The 21,818-nt window shown below is 41.5% G+C and overlaps 1 protein-coding gene across 2 annotated transcripts in view; it reads right to left on the reverse strand.

Annotated features, from left to right (window-relative positions):
- The window catches only part of GLB1 (galactosidase beta 1), a 90,342-nt gene that overhangs the window by 26,938 nt on the left and 41,586 nt on the right, over positions 1-21,818 (reverse strand). For both annotated transcript variants that reach the window (XM_027088352.1, XM_027088354.1), the window contains 3 exons: positions 21,436-21,548; positions 5,210-5,284; positions 2,384-2,473 (listed from right to left, as the gene is read on the reverse strand). In XM_027088352.1, the coding sequence (XP_026944153.1) occupies positions 2,384-2,473; positions 5,210-5,284; positions 21,436-21,548 (278 nt within the window). The remainder of the gene's footprint in view (positions 1-2,383; positions 2,474-5,209; positions 5,285-21,435; positions 21,549-21,818) is intronic.

Below are 21,818 nucleotides of genomic sequence, written 5' to 3' on the forward strand. Positions count from 1 at the left end.
CTACTCCTCGGGCCCCAAAAGAAAGTGCACCCCAGGTAAGTGGAGAGATGCCTTGCAGGAGTGGAAGGAAAACGCTAACACACGTTCCTGTGTTGCAGGAAAGTGCTGAACTCAAGAAATGCTATTGCTGTCGCCAGCCAAACCTTCAAGTGCAAGGATGCCTCCCTCCCAGACTCCAAATCTCCATCTCTCTCTTGTTTTTATCTTTTGAAAGTACCAAAGTGGTGAGTCCTAACTCAGAGGCCGAGGAAGACTTAGCCAGGGGTTTCCAGGAGGGGAGCAGAAGCTGAGATGCTCCCTGCAAAGGCAAAGCTGAGGCCTCTGGGGATGGGGTGGGGGGCAGCTGCAGGGGTACCAGGGCTGCACCCCAATCCCTGCAGCTGTGCCCGCCAAAGGGTTTGCTGGAAATAAATCTTCTATGGGCTTGTCTCAGATCTGAAACAGCCAGGGCCCAGGAGCCCCACCCGATCTGAGAGCACTGCCTTGGCCAAAGATGAGAGAGCAGAAGGGGTCTGAGGAAGAACAAGGGCTGCCGGTGTCTACACGTGAACCTGGGATTCACTTCCCAGGTTCCTACTGCTCTGTGTCGTGTCTTGTCTGATGTGCTCAGACCCTACTAGGTGGAGAAGACAGGTAGATGAAGACATGGACGTACAGTCAGTGTGTGTTAGAACCAGAGAAAGAACCTACCCAATCCTAATGAAAAAGTGTGGGGTGGGGAGCTTAATTATTCATTTTTATTTATCACAAAGCAGTGCAGTTGGAGTGAAATCACAAGTATAACAATAGTAACTGGAGGCAAAATACGTTAAAGTGAGATCAGATGTGCTATTATTCCCTCGAGAAGGTGATCTCTCCGGGAAGTCAGAAAGGAGGGCCGAGATAACTTTCCATTTCAAAAAACAGGGCTGAGATCCTAAGTGATCAAACTGAACATTGAACCAAAGGCAAATGGGCATGGGCATCCTGAAATGGTGCCCTGAGAAGAACACATCACCGCTGTCACATTTGCGCCAAAAATGTTTCACTGAATCTAACCAGTGAGGGGCCGTATACAAAACTGGGCTGACCTCTTCAGACATGTCCATGTCATGAGAGAAAGAAAAAAAGACTCAGGAACCGTTTCAGATGAAAGAAGACAATGTGTGATCATGAACTGGAAACTGGACTGAAAGAAGACAATGTGTGATCATGAACTGGAAACTGGACTGAAAAAAAGTTAAGCTATAAAGGACACCATTGTAATGACCAGGGCTACCTGACTTTGGAATGTGTATTAGATAATAAGATTGTATCAATGCTCAATTTCTTTCTTTTTTTAAAAATAAATTTATTTATTTAAAAATTTTGGCTGCGTTGGGTCTTCGTTGCTGCACGGGCTTTCTCTAGTTGTGGTGAGCTGGGGCTACTCTCTGTTGCAGTGCGCGGACTTCTCGTTGCGGTGGCTTCTCGTTGCGGAGCACAGGCTCTAGACACACGGGCTCAGTAGTTGTGGCTCACGGGCTTAGTTGCTCCGTGGCACGTGGGATCTTCCCGGACCAGGGCTAGAACCCGTGTCCCCTGCATTGGCAGGCGGATTCTTAACCGCTGTGCCACCAGGGAAGTCCCAATGCTAAATTTCTTAAGGGTGATCATTATTTATGGTCGTGTAGGATAATGTCCTTTTTAAAAATATATGCTGTAATATTTAAAGGTGAAGTGTCATGATGTTGACAACTACCTCAAACTGCTGAAAAAAAAAAGCAGTTGACTGCGTATACACACAGAGAAAGATAAAGCAAGTGAAGTAACTGTTAACACTTGGTGAATCCAGGTGAAAGCTCTACGGGTGTTGTACTATTCTGGCAAGTTTTCCAAAATAAAAAGTTGGGGAAAACTTTTACAATAAAGATGGGGCTGTGGCCTGGAGATTAAACACACACACAGACACACACACACACACGATGTACTACTGTTCTTGTTCTCTTCAAAAGCAGGAAAAAGAATCTCTAATAACCTAATCTATTAAGAACACAGTCCTTCTACCTTTGAGCTAAGGACAAATAATTGTCTTTTTTGAGTAATAAAATAGTGGTTTTCCTCTGATACCTCATACGAAAGATTAATTATGTCCTAAATATACTCAATTTATAGCTTGTACAGAATTATGCTGAAGCAGGTTGAGCTACGACCTATCTGATAATAAGAAATGGGGGGAAAACACAGGAAAGATCAGCTCACCACGTAGTACTTAGAACTAAAGAGAGCGTGGAGATCCATGGTTAATTTATGTGGGGTCTGATTTATCTACTTACCGTTTTGGTCTCCGTGTTCAGAACAGGCAGTGCAGAAAGCACATTTTTGCAAGTAGAAAAAAGGTGAAGCATTACCTTTGAAGGCCTACCTGTTTCACCTGGATAAATGTCAAGGGATAAACGCTTTTTACGGGTCCAGAGGGACACAGAATGTCGAGAGCTTCCTCCACTGTCTTTAACTGAAAAGAAACAAAAGCGGCATTCACTCACTGTCACCCCTCCCTGGTAATCACAGTAGAGAATAACGTCATCGACCAACCCCTAAATAAATTGAAATGGTTCAAATTCTACTTAGTGCTGTCCCCCAGTCACCTTCAATCAATTCCATCTATTCCTTAACTCTGGATGAAAATTAACAGATGATAAACTTAAAAACAGTTTCAAACATACCTATCTGCAAACACAACCTCCTGTATATGAAAGGCCCTTAAAATGCATGAAAACCAAAACTCCGTAAAGCCTTCCCACCACTCCCAATGAAGTAGCTCCGACTGTGCCCTCCTCTGAATTGGTCTGCAGCATGTTTCCCACGCCTGTATCACTTTCCAGTTGTTTTTACCACTGCTGTCCTTGCTGACCGTCAGCTCCTTAAGGGCAGGGTCTGTACTGAGCTTACCTCCAATGCCAGCACAAGGTAGACACTCAATTCATACTTATGATTGTGTATTCTTGCAGCTCATGGTGTTTATTCTGATGCAATAACAACAATGATAATGGCTATAAGCTCTGGCTGCCTCACCAAACTCCAGGGGAGAGACATCACTTTACCCGCATACCTCACTGAATCCTCACAACACCGGGAAAAGCAGGCATTATGGTCCCTTTTTAGTAAAGAAGAAATGGGGCTCAGAGCAGCTCACTTGAATCAAGGCGCAGACAGGATTTGCAGTTAGGTTTGGCTCCAAACCCAGGGCTTTCCCTAATACGATACTGGTCAGGAATTTTTTTTTTTTTTTGCGGTACGCAGGCCTCTCACTGTTGTGGCCTCTCCCGTTGCGGAGCACAGGCTCTTGACGTGCAGGCTCAGCGGCCGTGGCTCAAGGACCCAGCCGCTCCGCAGCATGTGGGATCTTCCCAGACCGGGGCACGAACCCACGTCCCCTGCATCGACAGGCGGACTCTCAACCACTGCGCCACCAGGGAAGGCCTCGTCAGGAATCCATCAATTCAGCTGAGTGGGTGCTCTCCCACTTGGACAACTAAAGGAACTCAACTCATGGTGAAAGCTTTTATCCTATATAACTATGTTCTACTTAAACTTCATTTAGTTATATGCCGATTTGCTATCTTCAATTGTATATATTTAGTTTCTGGTCTCACAATTTTCCTTCCTGGTAAATAAAATGTGCTCTGGTACTAAGGTAGCTATGTTTTAGCAATGTTGTTGTTTGAAACATTTGCAGTTATTTTCTGTTGCATAAAAATAAAATTTTCACAGCTCTGTAAAGACATAAACTGGGACTTCCCTGGTGGCACAGTGGTTAAGAATCACCTGCCACGGGCTTCCCTGGTGGCGCAGTGGTTGAGAGTCCACCTGCCGATGCAGGGGACACGGGTTCGTGCCCCGGTCTGGGAAGATCCCACGTGCTGCAGAGCGGTTAGGCCCGTGAGCCATGGCCGCTGAGCCTGCGCGTCCGGAGCCTGTGCTCTGCAACGGGAGAGGCCACAACAGTGAGAGGCCCGCGTACCTCAAAAAAAAAAAAAAGAATCGCCTGCTAATGCAGGGGACACAGGTCTGATCCCTGGTCTGGGAAGATCCCACATGCCGCAGAGCAACTAAGCCCATGCGCCACAACTACTGAAGCCCATGCACCCTAGAGCCCGTGCTCCGCAACAAGAGAAGCCACCACAATGAGAAGGTCATGCTCCGCAACGAAGAGTAGCCCCTGCTCGCCACAACTAGAGAAAGCTCACGCGCATCAATGAAGACCCAGCACAGCCAAAAATTAAAAAATTTTTTAAAAAGACTCAAACCAACCCTTTCCTTAAGTAGTAGTAGCAGTGAAGAAGTAGAAGATACTCCCTTTACAAGTGTGATTAAAGTTTGGTTAATCCAAAGCAAGATTCCTATCAGGCAGAGAGACCACATTCTTTGTAGATCGTAACACACCTATCCGACACTAGGTGGAAAATGTTACAAGAGCTCAACCAACCCATGATACATCAAAGGGCTTCATGAATGGAAAAATTATACAATCATGTTTGGTATTTTGCTTAAAAATAAAAACTTATGATGCTATTTTAGAATTATCAAGATTCTTAAGAAATATGTAACTTTTTTTTCCTTGTGAGTTAACCCATGTAGGAGTTAGGGATTATCAGAGGGGAAAACCTGAAGACACAGATGGTCAAAACAAATTGATTTGGGCTACGTCACTCCTATCAAATGAAACCTCGCTTCTTTGTCTCTTTCCCTAGAATAAAATGGTCTTCACTCATATTTATGATTCATTTCTAGCTTTCCCCCCTGATGTCCCAATTACCATATAAGCCACAAGCCACGAGGACATAATTTTGAGATGGAGGGGAGTGTATAATTGAGGGTTAATGCCTGTGCCTTTTGAGAACCCCCTTTGAGAAAGGTGAATTATAGAAAAGAACATCACCAGCCATAACAATAAGGTGCACGTTATTCCCACAAGGGCTCCTAGTACTGCTTTTGACATGGATAATGGAACCAAAATGATCTAAGAATGCCCGCTCGTGCCCCATGTGCTCACCCTGTCAACATGCACACAGAGTCTCTCACCTCCCGTGTCCCTGTTTTCCCAGAAACATCATCCACCCCATCAGTCTCACAGAAAACAAGTTCACAGAAAAATAACGAACCGATTCCCCAGCATAACACTTTCACTCACGATTGCTGAATTCCACTTCCTCACTCTCAATGTTTCTGTCATTTTGTTTTTCCTTACCTTTTTCAGACCAACTTTTCCATATGCAAACTTCGGTGTGGATGGAGGGATAGGGCCTTCCGGTACTTTTTCAAACTATAAACCAGAGTGGAAAAAGACAGAAAAGAGAAACAGCTGTTAAACTCTCAGAAACATATCTATACAATTCATGTTTCAAAAGGAGGGTCAAAGAGTCAAACAACAGTGCCAGTGATTTTTGGAAAGGCAAAGGAACCAAAAACTCTCCCCAAAACAGAATCTAAGTGTATATCTTTGTCTGTTCTTTAAGCTCCAGGAATCATTCAAATAATTATAGAACAAAAGACTTCAAACCGAAAGCAAAAACAAGTAGAGAGAATAAAGGTGACAGCAGAAGATTGAAGTGGAGGAGAAAAGGAAAAAGGTACATGGTAAAACGGACTCTGAAGGGAGGGAGTTTACAGTAGGAAAAGATGGTATTTGCAGATTAAATCTCATTGGTAGATTAAAGTTTTGTGCCAATGTTAAATTTGCTGTGGTTATATAAGAGCATATTCCTGCCTATTCTTACAAAATACACACTCAAGTATTTAGGTGTAAAGGGTCCTGATGTCTGCAACCCTCCAGAGGTTTAGGGAACACACGAGCTTGGCGAGGGGCAAATGAAGACGCAAATAGAGTGAAATGTTGACAGGGGTGAATCTGGGTGTGGAATATACAAGTGTTCTTTGTAATATTCTTAGTCTTGAAACTTTTCTGTAAGCTTGAAATTATTTTTCAATAAAAAATTTAGAAAATAAAAATATTTTATTTTCTAAATAAAATATTAAATATGTACACACACAGAGTCACACACACAATTTATATTAACATCAGAAGGTATGGGTGTAATTCCCAGGTCTTAAAAACGTCTATGTCCATCTGGAATCTCCAAGTAGGTTGTATTATGATCTGTCAGGATCCTTACAGTTCTTTCTTTCCTCCTTTCTCCCTTCCTTCCTTCCTTCCTTCTTCTCTCTTGCTCTCTCTGCTTCCCTTTTTAAAAGTAATAAAAAAGAAGAGGATAAAACACTGCTATAGTAAAAAGCGATAGTCTCCTGACTCACTATTCTCTTAGTTCTGTTCTTCAGAGGAAACCATTTTAAAATCATTTAATTCTTCCAATTTTTTGCTTCTTTTAGTCTCTAAATAATATACTCATCTGCTATTTCTTGTTCAATCAATTTAAAGCATGATTATTGATTTCTTTAATACATGGGATTTAGCTCAGCTGTACTCTTCTGGGTATCTCCCTTTCTTACCAATGTGGTTATACCATTTTCACTTTCTCTACTGGTTAAATTTGTAGCTTTAAATAATATCATATACTTATATCTCAGTTCTAACCAACTAAGACATTCCTTGTGTCCACACATTTAAAGATAAGGCTATTTGCACGCTTTGCTGAGCTCTCCTCTCCACTCCCACCTCCAAACCATCAACTTTACTTTTTTTTTTTTTTTTTTTTTTAATTTATTTATTTATTTATTTTTAGCCACGTTGGGTCTTCATTGCTGCGCACAGGCTTCCTCTAGTTGCGGCGAGCGGGGGCTACTCTTCGTTGCGGTGCACGGGCTTCTCATTGTGGTGGCTTCTCTTGTTGCGGAGCACAGGCTCTAGGTGCGTGGGCTTCAGTAGTTGTGGCTCATGTCCTCTAGAGCGCAGGCTCAGTAGTTGTGGCGCACGGGCTTAGTTGCTCTGCGGCATGTGGGATCCTCCCGGACCAGGGCTCGAACCCGTGTCCCCTGCCTTGGCAGGCGGATTCTTAACCACTGCGCCACCAGGGAAGTCCCCAACTTTACTTTTTACATTGTCAAGGTTAAAGGTCTAGTCTATAGCCATAAGTCCTCCCTTCAAGTGTACATTGACTCTAAATTAAAAATCAGGGCTTCCCTGGCGGTGCAGTGTTAAGAATCCGCCTGCCAATGCAGGGGACACGGGTTCAAGCCCTGGTCCAGGAAGATCCCACATGCCGCGGAGCAACTAAGCCCATGTGCCACAACTACTGAGCCTGTGCTCTAGAGCCCGCGAGCCACAACTACTGAGCCCATGGGCCACAACTACTGAAGCCCTCGCACCTAGAGCCTGTGCTCTGAAACAAGAGAAGCCACCTTAATGAGAGGCCTGTGCACCACAACAAAGAGTAGCCCCCACTCGCTGCAACTAAAAATAAAGCCTGCATGTAGCAACGAAGACCCAACACAGCCAAAAAAAAAAAAAAATCACCAATGCTCACATTATTACAATTATATAAATATTGCTCTCTGCACAGCTAAGTGGCGGATATGTACTGGGATGGCATGTTCTCTCTCCTTGTAGATGATTTTTTTGTCTTCTTTTCCCTGGGGTTTCTAATTGCTTTCTTTTTTCTTGTCTGCCGTTAGGTTAACACCTCTTTAGGTTGTTCCAAATTTCCAGAGATGGTATCAAGTTTCTCCCACCACTCTTTTCCCCCCCTAGAAAACTTCCTACTGGAACCCTCAGTCTTCCTGCTCCAAGGCTTGACAGTCAAGGATTTTTTTAAAACTTTTATATTTTATTTATTTATTTATTGTCCCGCCGCATGGCTTGTGGTATCTTGATTCCCTGACCAGGGATTGAACCTGGGCCCACAGCAGTGAAAGCGCCGAGTCCTAACCACTGGACCACCAGCAAATTCCCTGAGAGTCCAGGATTCACCTTCATTATTCTTCTGGCTTTTCCCTCCTGTTTCTAGACTCTCATGACTTCCTCATTTCACTAGAGAAATCTCAAGTAACTTCCTAAGGACTGGTACATGGGAGGTAAACTTCCTGAATCTTTGCAATGTCTGAATATGTCACATTTAATTAATAATTTGGATGAGTATAGAATTCTATATTGAAAATCATTTTCCCTTAGAATGACAAGGGTACTGTTCTGTGTCCTCACCTGCTGTGGCTCATGCCAGGCTCATTCCTGAGAAAGGTGACCAGCTTTTTCTCTCTAGAAGCTTGTAGGCTGTTTATCCTCGATGTCTTAAATTTTTATAAGGATGTGTCTGGATACATATATTTTTTACATTCATTATGCTAGGCAACTCAGATATCCTTTTCTGTTTTGGAAAAAAATTCTGTACTGTTTCTTTGATGTTTTCTTTTTCTCCATTTTTTTCCCCTTCCTTGTAAGTAACCTGCACATCCTAGATTCTTCCTCTGTATGTCTCATATATTCTCTCTTGTTTCCATCTCTGTCTTCTGGTTCTAATTTCTAGGATATCATTTTTAATTTCCAATAACTTTTTCTTGGTCTCCTTTATCCAAGTATCCTGTTCTTATTTTATGGATGCAATATCTTCTCAAATCTCTCTAAAGGATATAAATTTGAGAAAGTTTGCTTTGTTTTGTTTAAGATCTCTCCTGTCTCCTGAATTCTCTGTTGCCTTTAGGGTTATTTTTCTGTTTATTTCATCTTGGTCTTTCTCTTTCCCTTTGCAGGTTTTACGGATGTGCTCAAACGTCTGGCCATCATCCTTCGTTGTCTATTCATATTTAACGGTAATGCAGATGAATGCGCTAGCATTTGCACACTCAGCTTCTCTCTGCCAGTCTTGCTCTGGGTACAGGAGCCAGGCTTGTGCAGTTGGGAGCTTTGTTTTAGGGTGACTTGGCAGGGAGTCAGACATAATATATGGGGTCTTTGCTCTGGGGCTGTTTTTTTTTCAAAAAAAAAAATCCTCTGATTTTCTAACTGATAGAAAGATGCTTCCCTGATGGATAGTCTATTTCAAAGTGGGGTGAAGAAATGAAGGACATGACAGGAACTATGTAGAGTTTCATCAGCCGTCCCATTTTCAGCTTTCATTTTCATCCTTTTCATTTCCACCCTTTCATTTCCATGCCTGCATTTCCAGGGCCCTGGCTCTCCAGGGTTCTTTAGGGCCGATCTCTCCCTGTTCCCTGTTCCTATAACCAACTCCCTTTCCATCATCACTGGGAACCTAGATTTTCTCATCCTACTTCTTCAGTCACCATTGCTCCACCTATTTTTGTTTCCCAGAAATCCGCTGAAATCTCTCATGCATGGACAGCTCCCCTCTTGTTGGCTTCATCAGAAAAAAAAAAAAAAATCCTTTTTTATCATTTTGGAAGGGAGAAGAGACAAATATGTAGACAGACAGCCATCTTGAACTGGGAACCCTTTGTAGTTCTCATATTCTATGAGTCTATATTTCTGTGAAAAATTTTTTGAAAGATCATATTAAAAATGATCTCATGACTCATAGTAACACGAATGTGAGGCCAGAGTTACTGCTAATCTTAGAGTAAGATGTAAGATCTCTCTTCCCAGCTTTCCCTGAAGTCTAGACCATATTCTTTCTTCTTTGTAAGCTGACCCACTCCATTCCCCCCCACCCCCATTCTGGTCAGTAAAATAAGTAAACACAAATCCACAGAGGAGACCTGACAGCTGTACAATTCGTTTTCTGAGGTCCCCTATTCACTGCACATGGGAGTGACCATGGCACATCTAACTCCTGAGCCAGGACTGCAGTCCCTCTACCACATTGGAAGAAAGAGTCACCGCACAGACACCTTTATTCAACCTACACTCAGCCAGTTCTCTCATCTTATTTACTACTCACAAAGACCTTCATAGCTAGTTATTATATTTCCTTTTTAGAGCTGAGACTGAGGAACTTGCTCAAGATTTTAAAGAGGGCAAGGGAGGGAGCTGGGACTTTGACTCCAAGTCTAGTGTTGTTTCTACAGCTCCATCTTGACTCCTTTTTTGCTGAACAATAATAGAGTAGAAAGTGTCTTACCCCATAATTCCAAAACCAAAAAATCCCACAAAACCTTCTCTCTTCTAGTTTTCCTCCTACACCCCCTCCCCACTTAAGCACACATAAAGATAGGACGTAATTTTGTAATTTGCTACTGCCACTTACCAAAAGCACTTTTTTTTTTTTTTTTGGCGGTATGCGGGCCTCTCGCTGTTGTGGCCTCTCCCGTTGCGGAGCACAGGCTCCGGACGCGCAGGCTCAGCGGCCATGGCTCACGGGCCTAGCCGCCCCGCGGCACGTGGGATCTTCCCGGACCGGGACATGAACCCGTGTCCCCTGCATCGGCAGGAGGACTCTCTACCACAGCGCCACCAGGGAAGCCCCCAAAGCACTTTTGACATGACCAAATAGTAACAATAATTTTATTTACTTGCATATTACAGTCAAACGAATATGACAGAATTTACCTATGGTTATGTATGGTTTACATAACCATAACCTTTCAATATTAGGAGTTGAATTATTTCCAATTTTTGATGTTATAAATAATATTGCAATGAACAACTTCATGTCTATAGCATTTTCCATGGTCAGAATGTTTTTTAATAAAGTTCCAAGTGAGGGGTCATTAGGTCAAATGATATAAGCATTTTATATGATTCTTTTTTTTTTTTTTTGCGGTACGCGGGCCTCTCATTGTTGTGGCCTCTCCCGTTGCGGAGCACAGGCTCCGGACACGCAGGCTCAGAGGCCATGGCTCACGGGCCCAGCCGCTCCGCGGCATGTGGGATCCTCCTAGACCGGGGCACGAACCCGTGTCCCTTGCATTGGCAGGCGGACCCCCAACCACTGCGCCACCAGGGAAAGCCCTATATGATTCTTAATATATTGTATGCCAAAGCTTTCACCAAATGTCTATACTTGTTTATGTCTTTTGCCCAATTATCTAATTGGATCTTGAATTTTTAATCAGTGGTATGAGCTCATTATATTCTCATTATTAAGCCTCCATGTGACTATTCCACTTGCCACAATCTTCTGTCTTTAAAAAAAAAATTATAGTGAATTTTCATTGATTATCATACAGCAAAATTCTAATCTTCTGTCCAACTAATTAATATGTCAGAAAAGAAATAGACAAATATGCCAAAATATTATACTTCTGAACCTTTATTTCTCCATAGTAATCTGTACTTTAATCATAGTTTTAAGAGCAGTCATAAATACTGCTTCTTATCCTACCTGTTTAGATGGACCAATTCAACATGGGAAGCAGCTCTTTTCCCAGTGTAATCCAATAGATTCAATGGTGACCAACTTTTCTTTTCCCAAGATCTCTAATGTTTTCATTCATTCATCTAACAAGCTCTTAGGAAGTACTTTGGGAAATTCCCTGGCCAGAGTTTAGGACTCCATGCTTTTACTGCCAGGGCCCGGGTTCAGTCCCTGGTCAGGGAACTAAGATCCCACAAGCCGTGGAAAAAAAAAGGAAAGTACTTTGTGTCCGGTCTTACACTTGGTACTAAGGATAATAACAGCCCCTAGTCCAGAGTGAGAATGTATAAACAAGTTATATTAGCAAACTAGGAGAAGTTGTGTCTTCAAGATTTCCACAGTATAATGTGGTGACAGAAAACAAAGTGTGACTAAATCTTTAGAGAGACGAATCAAAGACAAACCCCAGAGAAGGTAAAGAGATGTGTCCTCATTTTCCAGATGGATGAGGGCAGAGGGACCAGTTTGTGCAGAGGCCAGGAGCTGTAAACTGCACCTCCTGTAAAATTCTAGAATTTTATGTACCTTCATTTTAAGGCTAGAGACTCACATATAAGAAAGTGAGAACTGAATAGCACAGGGAACTATATTCAATATCTTGTAATAACCTATAATGGAAAAGAATCTGAAAAAGAATGAAAAAGTACTGAATCACTTTGCTGTACACCCCGAACCTGACACAACATTGTAAATTAACCACACTTCAATATTTTTAAAGTGGTACCAAAAAAAAGGGGGGAGAATTGAAAGATGAGGCTTGATGAAAACAGGGGCAGAGTCATGGAAGGCATCCTGACCAGATCAGCATTTCAGAGAAACCACTCTGGAAGACAGACTAGAAAAGCCAGGTCTGTAGGAAATGAATAGACTAATGCCACAAGAGTACAGGTGACGCTTTAAAAGACTATCTATTTGGATTAGCAGATGCAAACTATTATATATAGGAAGGATAAACAACAAGGTCCTACTGTATAGCACAGGGAACTCTATTCAATATCTTGTGATAAACCGTAATGGAAAAGAATATGAAAAAGAATATATATATATACGTATAACCGAGTCACTTCTGCTGTAGCAGAAATTAACACAACGTTGTAAATCAACTATACTTCGATAAATTTTTTTAAAAAAGACTAACATTCATTAAGTAATATTCACATCGAAATCCTTAATTATCAGACGTAAACACTGTGTCCACCAGCAACATGGATCATCAAGAGACAGCTGTGTCTACCCATTGAGCTAATGTCATTCCAGCCATAAACCAAGAAGGACTATCAATCAGCCAGTGTAGACTGGTCCTGGGTCAAGTTTCAAACTTCATTAAGCTTCTGAGGTACCGAAAATCACTATGGCCATTCTCTCATGTCCAGTCCCCGCCCAGCTTCACTACCACCCTCATGGAATTCCGAGATCCCCTCCAGTCATCAAGGTCCTCAACTACAACTTAATTTCTGCAGAATGACCCATCTTCAGAAAGTCAGCTGGACTCATCTTTGATGGAATCCCTATAAAGAATTGGAACAAAACTCTTTAAAAAATCGGTCTGAAATTCATTCAAAAGCATACAAAAATAAACTCACCACTGCCCCTCTCAGGAATTGCTACCAAGGAGGAGGTCGCTACCCTATAGTATTATGCTTCATCCTCGAGGTCAAGGTGTTAACCACGTCTGGTTGAGTTTTACCCACACCAAAGAGAATACATTTAAAAATGCAAATGTCACGAACTTTGTCACGCCTTGAAGAGTCCTGTGTAAGGGCTGCCTGGAGTCTTCACCGCTGAGCACAAGCTTATGCAGTCTGCTGGGAAATTCCCATCTCTGGGAGTCCATGTCAGTGAAAGAGACTGTCCATCTCCACCCAGCTTACTCTTGAGATGAACTAAAGAAGAGACCCATTCGACTTTTTAAGTCTTTGGTGAAGGAAAGAGGCAGGAAGAGCTATATGTGGGAGTATTTATGATCCCATTTCTTTTCCTCGATGCAGACAAATACTTTGAATACCATCTAACAAACCATCGAAGTGAACATCTACAAAGGCTCATAAGAAAGAGCTCACTTTTAAAGTCGTTCATTTCTCTCTTCCAAACCTGAAATATCAAAAAAGAGAAGTGGGGAAAGATGACCACATCTTAAGCTGCAATGTATCATAAGCTACTGAATTACATTAATTTCTGAAGACTCTGTCTCCTTCATGGGTTCATTTTACTGTGGCCACTGGTTAAATGCTTGGGATCCTCTGGGTTTGTCTTTTGCTTGGCCCGCTGCCCTTCTCACTCAGCTTCTGCGTGCAATCTCAACCTCTCCTGGACTTCAGCCTCCACCTCCACAATGAGTGCAGAATCCGTGCCAAACGGATTCTTCCTGGAGCTTCTCATTCTTAAGTGAGGTGCTTGCCAGACAGACACCTCCACCTGGATGTCCTCAGAGGCATCCTGAGCTCAACTTGCTTCTCCCTGCCCCTTCCCACCTGTGCCTTCTCTGCAACCCTCAATGTTAGCTGCTGACCCCAATACCAATCTAGTTATCCAACCAAGGTTGTAACCTGGACAAATCAATGACTCCTCATTCTTCCTCACACCGGCATTCAGCCAGTTGCCAAATTCCACCAGTTTTACCTCCTGAATATTTTTCAAATCAACTGCTTCCTCTCCACTCCCCGTTGGCCCTGCCATCATCTAACTCCTAGGTTACTGCAGCAGCTGCTGAACTCATCTTCTGCATCCAGAAGTGCCCCAAGGGAGGGTCCTAGCAGTGCGTTCTCATGGTCATAGGTTTTTGTAAAATTTGCAGAAGTAATGCAATTTAACCACAAAAGGCTAAGACCCTCGCCTCTTTCTGCTCCAGCTTTCCTGTGTTAAACATCCTCTTGGGTCAGGAGGCTTTAGAGTGGCTACAGACATCTTTGAGATTCAACCAAAGGAGAGCTGAGGTGGGGATTTATTTAATTTGGGCACAGAATATATTTACAAGGTTCACTGTCACTCCTATGAGGAGGTAAATTATTGCTAACAGATTATGCTGACTCGCAATATGATTGTGCTCTAAGGCATCCAGCTCCAGAAATATGTGGGTTGTGGAGGGGAAACAGGGTTTAAAATGTTATGGGGCCAGATCATCAAAAAATCTACAAACAATAAATGCTGGAAAGAGTGTGGAGAAAAGGGAACCCTCTTGCACTGTTGGTGGGAATGTAAATTGATACAGCCACTATGGAGAACAGTATGGAGGTTCCTTCAAAAACTAAAAATAGGACTACCATACGACCCAGCAATCCCACTACTGGGCATATACTCTGAGAAAACCATAATTCAAAAAGAGTCATGTACCACAATGTTCACTGCAGCTCTATTTACCATAGCCAGGTCATGGAAGCAACCTAAGTGTCCATCGACAGATGAATGGATAAAGAAGATGTGGCACATATATACAATGGAATATTACTCAGCCATAAAAAGAAACGAAATTGAGTTATTTGTAGTGAGGTGGATGGACCTAGAGTCTGTCATACAGAGTGAAGTAAGTTAGAAAGAGAAAAACAAATACCGTATGCTAACACATATATATGGAATCTAAAAAACAAACAAACAAAAATGGTCATGAAGAACCTAGGGGCAAGACGGGAATAAAGACGCAGACCTACTAGAGAATGGACTTGAGGACATGGGGAGGGGGAAGGGTAAGATGGGACAAAGTGAGAGAGTGGCATGGACATATATACACTACCAAATGTAAAATAGATAGCTAGTGGGAAGCAGCCGCATAGCACAGGGTGATCAGCTCGGTGCTTTGTGACCACCTAGAGGGGTGGGATAGGGAGGGTGGGAGGGAGGGAGATGCAAGAGGGAAGAGATATGGGGATATATATATATGTATAACTGATTCACTTTGTTATAAAGCAGAAACTAACACACCATTGTAAAGCAGTTATACTCCAATAAAGATGTTAAAAAAAAAATGTTATGGGGCCAGGACCTGTCTACAGAAATTTCTTCCAAATATTACAGCTCACGCATGAAAGAATTGAGAGAGATCTCCCCAGTTTAGATAACAATCCTAAATATTCATATAACGCTATCAGTAACAAAATGTGAAGCTTTCCTGTTTTTCTAAACTATCAATACTAAAAAACAAATTTCAATCAGTCACACTTGAGAGAGATTGCCAGTCTCTCTAGAGAAGAAGATTACAAACATTGTTATCATCCGAAGAGACAATAAAACAGCATGCAGCCAAAAGAATATAAGGGAAGAAGGATGGCAGAGGTGTTTCAGTTAATAAAGCCAAAATATGTTCTTAAGTTTTGTGATGTTTGCAATTATTTTAATTTAAAAAATTTAAAACTTGTAATGATTTTTAAACAATTTTTGTTGGGGTATAGTTGATTAATATTGTGTTAATTTCAGGTGTACAGCAAAGTGAATCAGTTATACATATACATATATCCACTCTTTTTTCTTTTTAGATTCTTTTCCCATATAGGCCATTACAGAGTATTGAGTAGAGCTCCCTGTGCCATACAGCAGGTTCTTATTAGTTACCTATTTTATATACAGTAGTGTGTATATGTCAATCCCAATCTCCCAATTTATCCCTCCCCTCACTTATCCCCTGGTAACGGTAAGTTTGTAATGATTTTTTTTTTTTACTCATTTAAATATACATTCGCTTTTGGTGCCTCACTCAGTACCCTTTCTGAAATGTATATCTGACTATGTCACATGGTGTATTCAGCAGCATTAATGTTCTTGGTGAAGGAGGAGATAGCATCACCTATACCTTAAGGAGAAAGCATGGCAGTGCTGGTTCCCACTAGATGGGGAGAAGAGACCAGGATGTAAATAGAGAAGTGCAGATAATTAAAGGTCCAGTTGAGGTTGGAAGTACAAATCCCTGTTCCAGCCAGTCCACACTGAAGTTCACAGTCCTCCTGCCTGGTTTCAGGGCCAGAGTGTGACAGCAGAATGGTCCAGGCCGGTGGATTGTGGAGCAGGCGCCCTTGAACAGCAGCAGAGAGGGCTATGGAGGGTGATGGTGAAAGACTCTAACAGCCATCAATCCTAAGAGCCAGGGAAGATCAAGAAGATGTGAGGGGTTGCAGGGGTTGGGGGAGGGGGCACAAAAAAGTAGCTAAATATATGGGAGAATAAAAACGTGAGGTTATGATGAGGCCAAAGATTAGATGATGTTTTGTGCAAGAAAAGCACATGTAAATATCTGCTTTTAAATTTGACTTGGATTGTTTTTCTATGTTAAGCATAGAAAAGCTCATTATTTCAGAAGGCAAATGATTCTAAAAATAAACCTGCCACGGGCTTCCCTGGTGGCGCAGTGGTTGAGAGTCCGCCTGCCGATGCAGGGGACACGGGTTCGTGCCCCGGTCCGGGAAGATCCCACATGCCGCGGAGCGGCTGGGACCGTGAGCCATGGCCGCTGAGCCTGCGCGTCCGGAGCCTGTGCTCCGCAACGGGAGAGGCCACAACAGTGAGAGGCCGGCGTAGCGCAAAAAATAAAAAAAATTAAAAAAATAAACCTGCCAGCAACACCACTGAGAGGTATATACCCAAAGGAATCGAAAGCAGGGACTTGAACAGATACTTGTGCCCCAATGTTCAATGTAGTATCATTCAAAATAGCCAAAAGATGGAAACAACCCAAGTGTTCATCAAGAGATGAATGGGGTGGATAAACAAACTGTGGTATACAAGTCGTCCCTCTGTATCTGCAGAGTATTGATTTCAGGACCCCCACAGATACCAACATTCCAGGAAGCTCAAGGGACTTGAGTACATCTGCATACGTTCCGTGCACATTCTCTCATATATTTCACATCAGCTCTGCATTACTTATAATACCTAATACAGTGTAAATGCTATGTAAATAGTCGTAAATACAATGTAAATGTTATGTGAAAAATTGCCCGCGTGCAACAGACTCAAGTTTTGCTTTTTGGAACTTCCTGTAATTTTTTTTTTTTTTAAATATTTTCAATCTGTAGTGGGTTGAGTCTGCGGATGTGGGATCCACAGATATGGAGGGCTGTCTGTATGTATACAATGAAGTATTATTCACCCATGAAAAGAAATGAACTTCTGATACATGCTATAACATGAACCTTGAAAACATTATGCTAAGTGAAATAAGTCAGACACAAAAGGAAAATATTGTATGGTTCCACTTTTGTGAAACATCTACAATATGCAAATTCACAGAGGCAGAAAGTAGACTAGCGCTTTCCGGTGGCTGAAAGGAGGGGGAAATGGGGAGTTATTGCATAATAGTTAGCGTTTCTGTCTGGGTGGATGAAAAGATTTTGTAAATAGATAATGGCGATGGTTACACAACATTATGAATGTAATTAATGCCACTGAACTGTACACTTAAAAATGGTTAAAATGACAAATTTTGTTATATATATTTTATCACAATTTAAAAAAATTAACATACAAAACCCACTGAATTGTGTACTTTAAATGGATGAAGTCTATGGTATGTGATTTATATCTAAATAAATCTGTTTAAAAATAAACAAACCTGAAGTGGTTTGTGAGATGAGGCAACAGACTGTAAAAGAAATAAGTCCACAGGCACTACAATAAAATCAAAGAAATCAGTAACTTAAAAAGGGAAGTACAATGGAATATTCATGTACAATTTAAAGAGACAAAAAAATTAAATATAGTGTATGTGGATGCATGCATTTGTGGTAAAAAAATCCCAAAAATGTGTGTGAAAGATAAATACTATTCCTCCTCCTCCCTCTGAGGAGGGAGGAGAAGAAACAGGAAATAAACCCAGCTTTATCTGTGATGTATTATTTTCTTAAAAAATCAGAAGCAAAGATTTCATAATAACCTGTGTTAAATCTAGGTACCAGGTACATGGATGTGTGTGACTTTATTTTATATATTTAACATTTTTTAAGTAGGTTATATTTTAAAGACAAATATATATCATAATATTTCTCACAAGAAAATAAAAGACTCCTTTTATAATGATATTAGTATTAGAAACATAGAATATTTGGGAATAAACATATTAAGAAATGGACAGGGACTATTTTAATAAAACTTTAAAACAAGAAGGACATCAGAGAAGACTTGAATAGATAGAAAGGCATTTTCTTAGCTAAGACTCAATATTGTAAATATCACCCCTAATTTGATGTATAAACTTAAAACATCAACAGGTATCTCGAGTTTTTGTTTTGTTTTGAAGTTGATAGAATAATATGGAAGTTTACATAGAAAAGTAAACTTGCAGGAATAGCCAGGGAAATACTGAAAGACTAAAGATGGAAGACTAATCCTACCAGATAATAAAACATTGTAAAGGTAACAATTAAAACAGTTTGGTATTAATAAAAGAGAAAAAAACCCAATAACATTGGGCATCCCTGGTGGCGCAGTGGCTGGGAGTCCGCCTGCCGATGCAGGGGACACGGGTTCGTGCCCCAGTCTGGGAAGATCCCACATGCCGCGGAGCGGCTGGGCCCGTGAGCCATGGCCGCTGAGCCTGCGCGTCAGGAGCCTGTGCTCCACAACGGGAGAGGCCACAACAGTGAGAGCCCCGCATACCGCAAAAAAAAAAACAAGCACAGCTAACCTATGGTGATAGGGGTCAATGGGAGGTCAATGACCAGAAGGAGCATGAGGGGAGCTTCTGGGGGGCTGTGTGTTGGTTCCAGGGGTTCACATTGTTCTATACTGAGTTGTATTTTTCGGGGGGTACATATTTCACACTTCAATAGGTAACCACTAAAAGAATAAAAATATAGTGAATAAAAAAAAAAAAAAAAAATATAGTGAATAACATCCAAACTAGGGTGGGAGGGAGATGAAATAAGGAAACAAAAATAAACAGTTCAAAAGAAAGTAATAAGGGAAGACAAAACAGAAGAGCTGGACAAATAGATTATTATAAGATGGTTGAAATGAATTGATGTGTATCAAGAATTATAATGAATGACAATGAACAAGTGCACCAGTTAAAAGACAAAAATGTTCAAACTAGATTTTTTAAAAATCCAGCTATATCCTGTTTACAAGGGACATGTTTTTAATTTTTTTTTAATTGAAGTAATGTTGATTTACAATGTAGTGTTAAGTTCTGCTGTACAGCAAAGTGATTCAGTTATACATATACATTCTTTTTTATATTCATTTCCATTATGGATTATCACAGGATATTGAATACAGTTCCCCGTGCTATACAGCAGGACCTTGTTGTTTATCCATTCTGTATATAACAGTTTGCATCTGCTAATCTCAAACTCCCAATCTATCCCTCCCTCCCCCTTGGCAACCATAAGTCTTTTCTCTACGTCCGTTGAGTCTGTTTCGGGACACGTGTTTTTCTAAAAAGGATATAAAAAGGTTGAAATTAAAGCATTGTGAAAGGTATACGAGATAAATACTAACCAAAAGAATGCAGGTAGTATTAGTATCAGACAAAACAGACTTTAAGGCAAAAAGCATTATCAGAGATAGATGACTTCCATATAATGATACTAAAAGACCTAATTCTCAATCTACATACTAATAACATGGCCTCAAAAACTGACAGAACTACAAGAAGAAATACATAAACACAACTCTCTCAATAACTAATACAATAAACTGACCAAAAAATTTAGGAAGGATATCAAAGATATCAGCAGAACCATTAATAAGCTTAATCTAATGAACACATATACAGATTATAGCCAACAATTATAAAACATGAAGTCTTTTCGAGAATACACAGTATATTTGTTCATATTGGTATAGGCCAGGCTCTACCGAGAGGTTCAAGAAACTTCAAGGGATTGGTATCATGCACACTACATTCTCCAACCACAATGCAAATATGTGAGAAACCAACAGACTAGAAAAATATTTATGTTTAATAATTTAAAAACTCACTTCTGAACGTCTGAAGGGTCAAAGAGAAATCAAAATAGGCATGTTTAAAAGCAAACAATAATAAATATATTACATATCAAAACTTATGATATGGTACCATAGCAGTACTTGAAGGAAATGTATAGACTTGAGTATTTATATTAGAAAAGAAAAGAAGAAAGCCCAGTTTAAAAAGCTAAGCTTCAAATAAAGGAAGGAAATAATAAAGATAGGAATAGAGAGCTCTGAAACAGAGAACAAACATACAAGACAGAACTTGGGAGTCATCGCTCTAAATTCTACAGAGATTAAACCCACAATAAAAATCACACGCGCAACATTTTAACCACACATCTGGAAACGTAGATCAAATGGACAAACTCTAAGAGTAGTTAAGTATAGATCATATTTTTCAATATGTTTAAAATTTTTCATAATATAACTAACACTTAGGCTTAAACGGAGACTACAGCATACTTAAAACTAACAGAAAAAAAAAGTCCATACCATTTATAGGCAGAAAATCTTTGTTTTTTAACTTCAAAACTCAGGTGACTGAGCAGAAAAACTGTGGGTTTTTTTTTAAAGCCACACAGAGACAGGAAACCCCACCTGGGTGCGTTAGATGCCTCAAAGGTCACAACGTTAGCAAGGACTAAGCATTCAGGTGTCAGGCCCGGAGGAAACAGCAATCACTTGCCCCAAATAGAAAAATGAAGCATTGCTGACAGCTCACATTTGTACTGTGTTCAGAATGCCCACGGATTTTCTTTCCTGCGTACTTCAGCTACTTATGTGGACACACATTTTCTTCTGTTTAGTATGAATAATAGTATAAATGGCCACCGCTTACTGGACAACAGATGTGTCAGGGCTGTACCGGAGGCCTTACCTGTGTTCTTTTTAATCCTTACAACGTACTGTGGAGCACCTTGCTGACAGGCTCACTTTTTTTTTTTTTTTGCCATACGCGGGCCTCTCACTGTTGTGGCCTCTCCCGTTGCAGAGCACAGGCTCCAGAAGTGCAGGCTCAGTGGCCATGGCTCACGGGCCCAGCCGCTCCGCGGCATGTGGGATCCTCCCGGACCAGGGCACAAACCCGTGTCCCCTGCATCGGCAGGCGGCCTCTCAACCACTGCGCCACCAGGGAAGCCCTCAGGCTCACTCTTAATCGGGTGGGACAAAGACTCAAGGCCAAGTCTTGCTCATGCTTCCCTTCATCCGTCCTTTTAAACACAAAGGCTCCAGGAAGTTGTCTACAGTGCACTGTGAGTCCTGGGCAGGCTCTGGCCCAGGCCAGCCCCTGCAGCCCGTACAAAGTACTCACCTGCTGAATAACATCCCGCACAGCAAAATACTTCTCACTGAGGTCCCCGGCCTCGCTCAGGGGGGCATCGTAGTCGTAGCTGGTGGGCTGTGCTTGGTAGGGCGTGTTGGCCCCTGCAAGACAAAACCGTGCCACTAACTACTACGGAAGGCCTTCCCCTGGGAAAAGTTCTTTGGGATTCATGGCTTGGCATTGTGGAGGGAGAAAATAAGGAACACATTAGAGTCAACTGTTAAGTGACACAGAGGTGGCCCTCAGGAGGCAAGGTTTAGAGAAACGAGTTTCTTCCTGCAAGTGGCCCTCGCCAAGCTCTTAGAGCCTACAGAGCACCTTCCCCATCCACTCTCTCAGCGACCCCAGCAGACAGCCCTGTCACTGGACAA

The sequence above is a fragment of the Aethalodelphis obliquidens genome, unplaced genomic scaffold, assembly GCF_003676395.1.
Source record: "Aethalodelphis obliquidens isolate GAN/ISIS:26980383/991018 unplaced genomic scaffold, ASM367639v1 scaffold62, whole genome shotgun sequence".
NCBI classification, from domain to species: domain Eukaryota; kingdom Metazoa; phylum Chordata; class Mammalia; order Artiodactyla; family Delphinidae; genus Aethalodelphis; species Aethalodelphis obliquidens.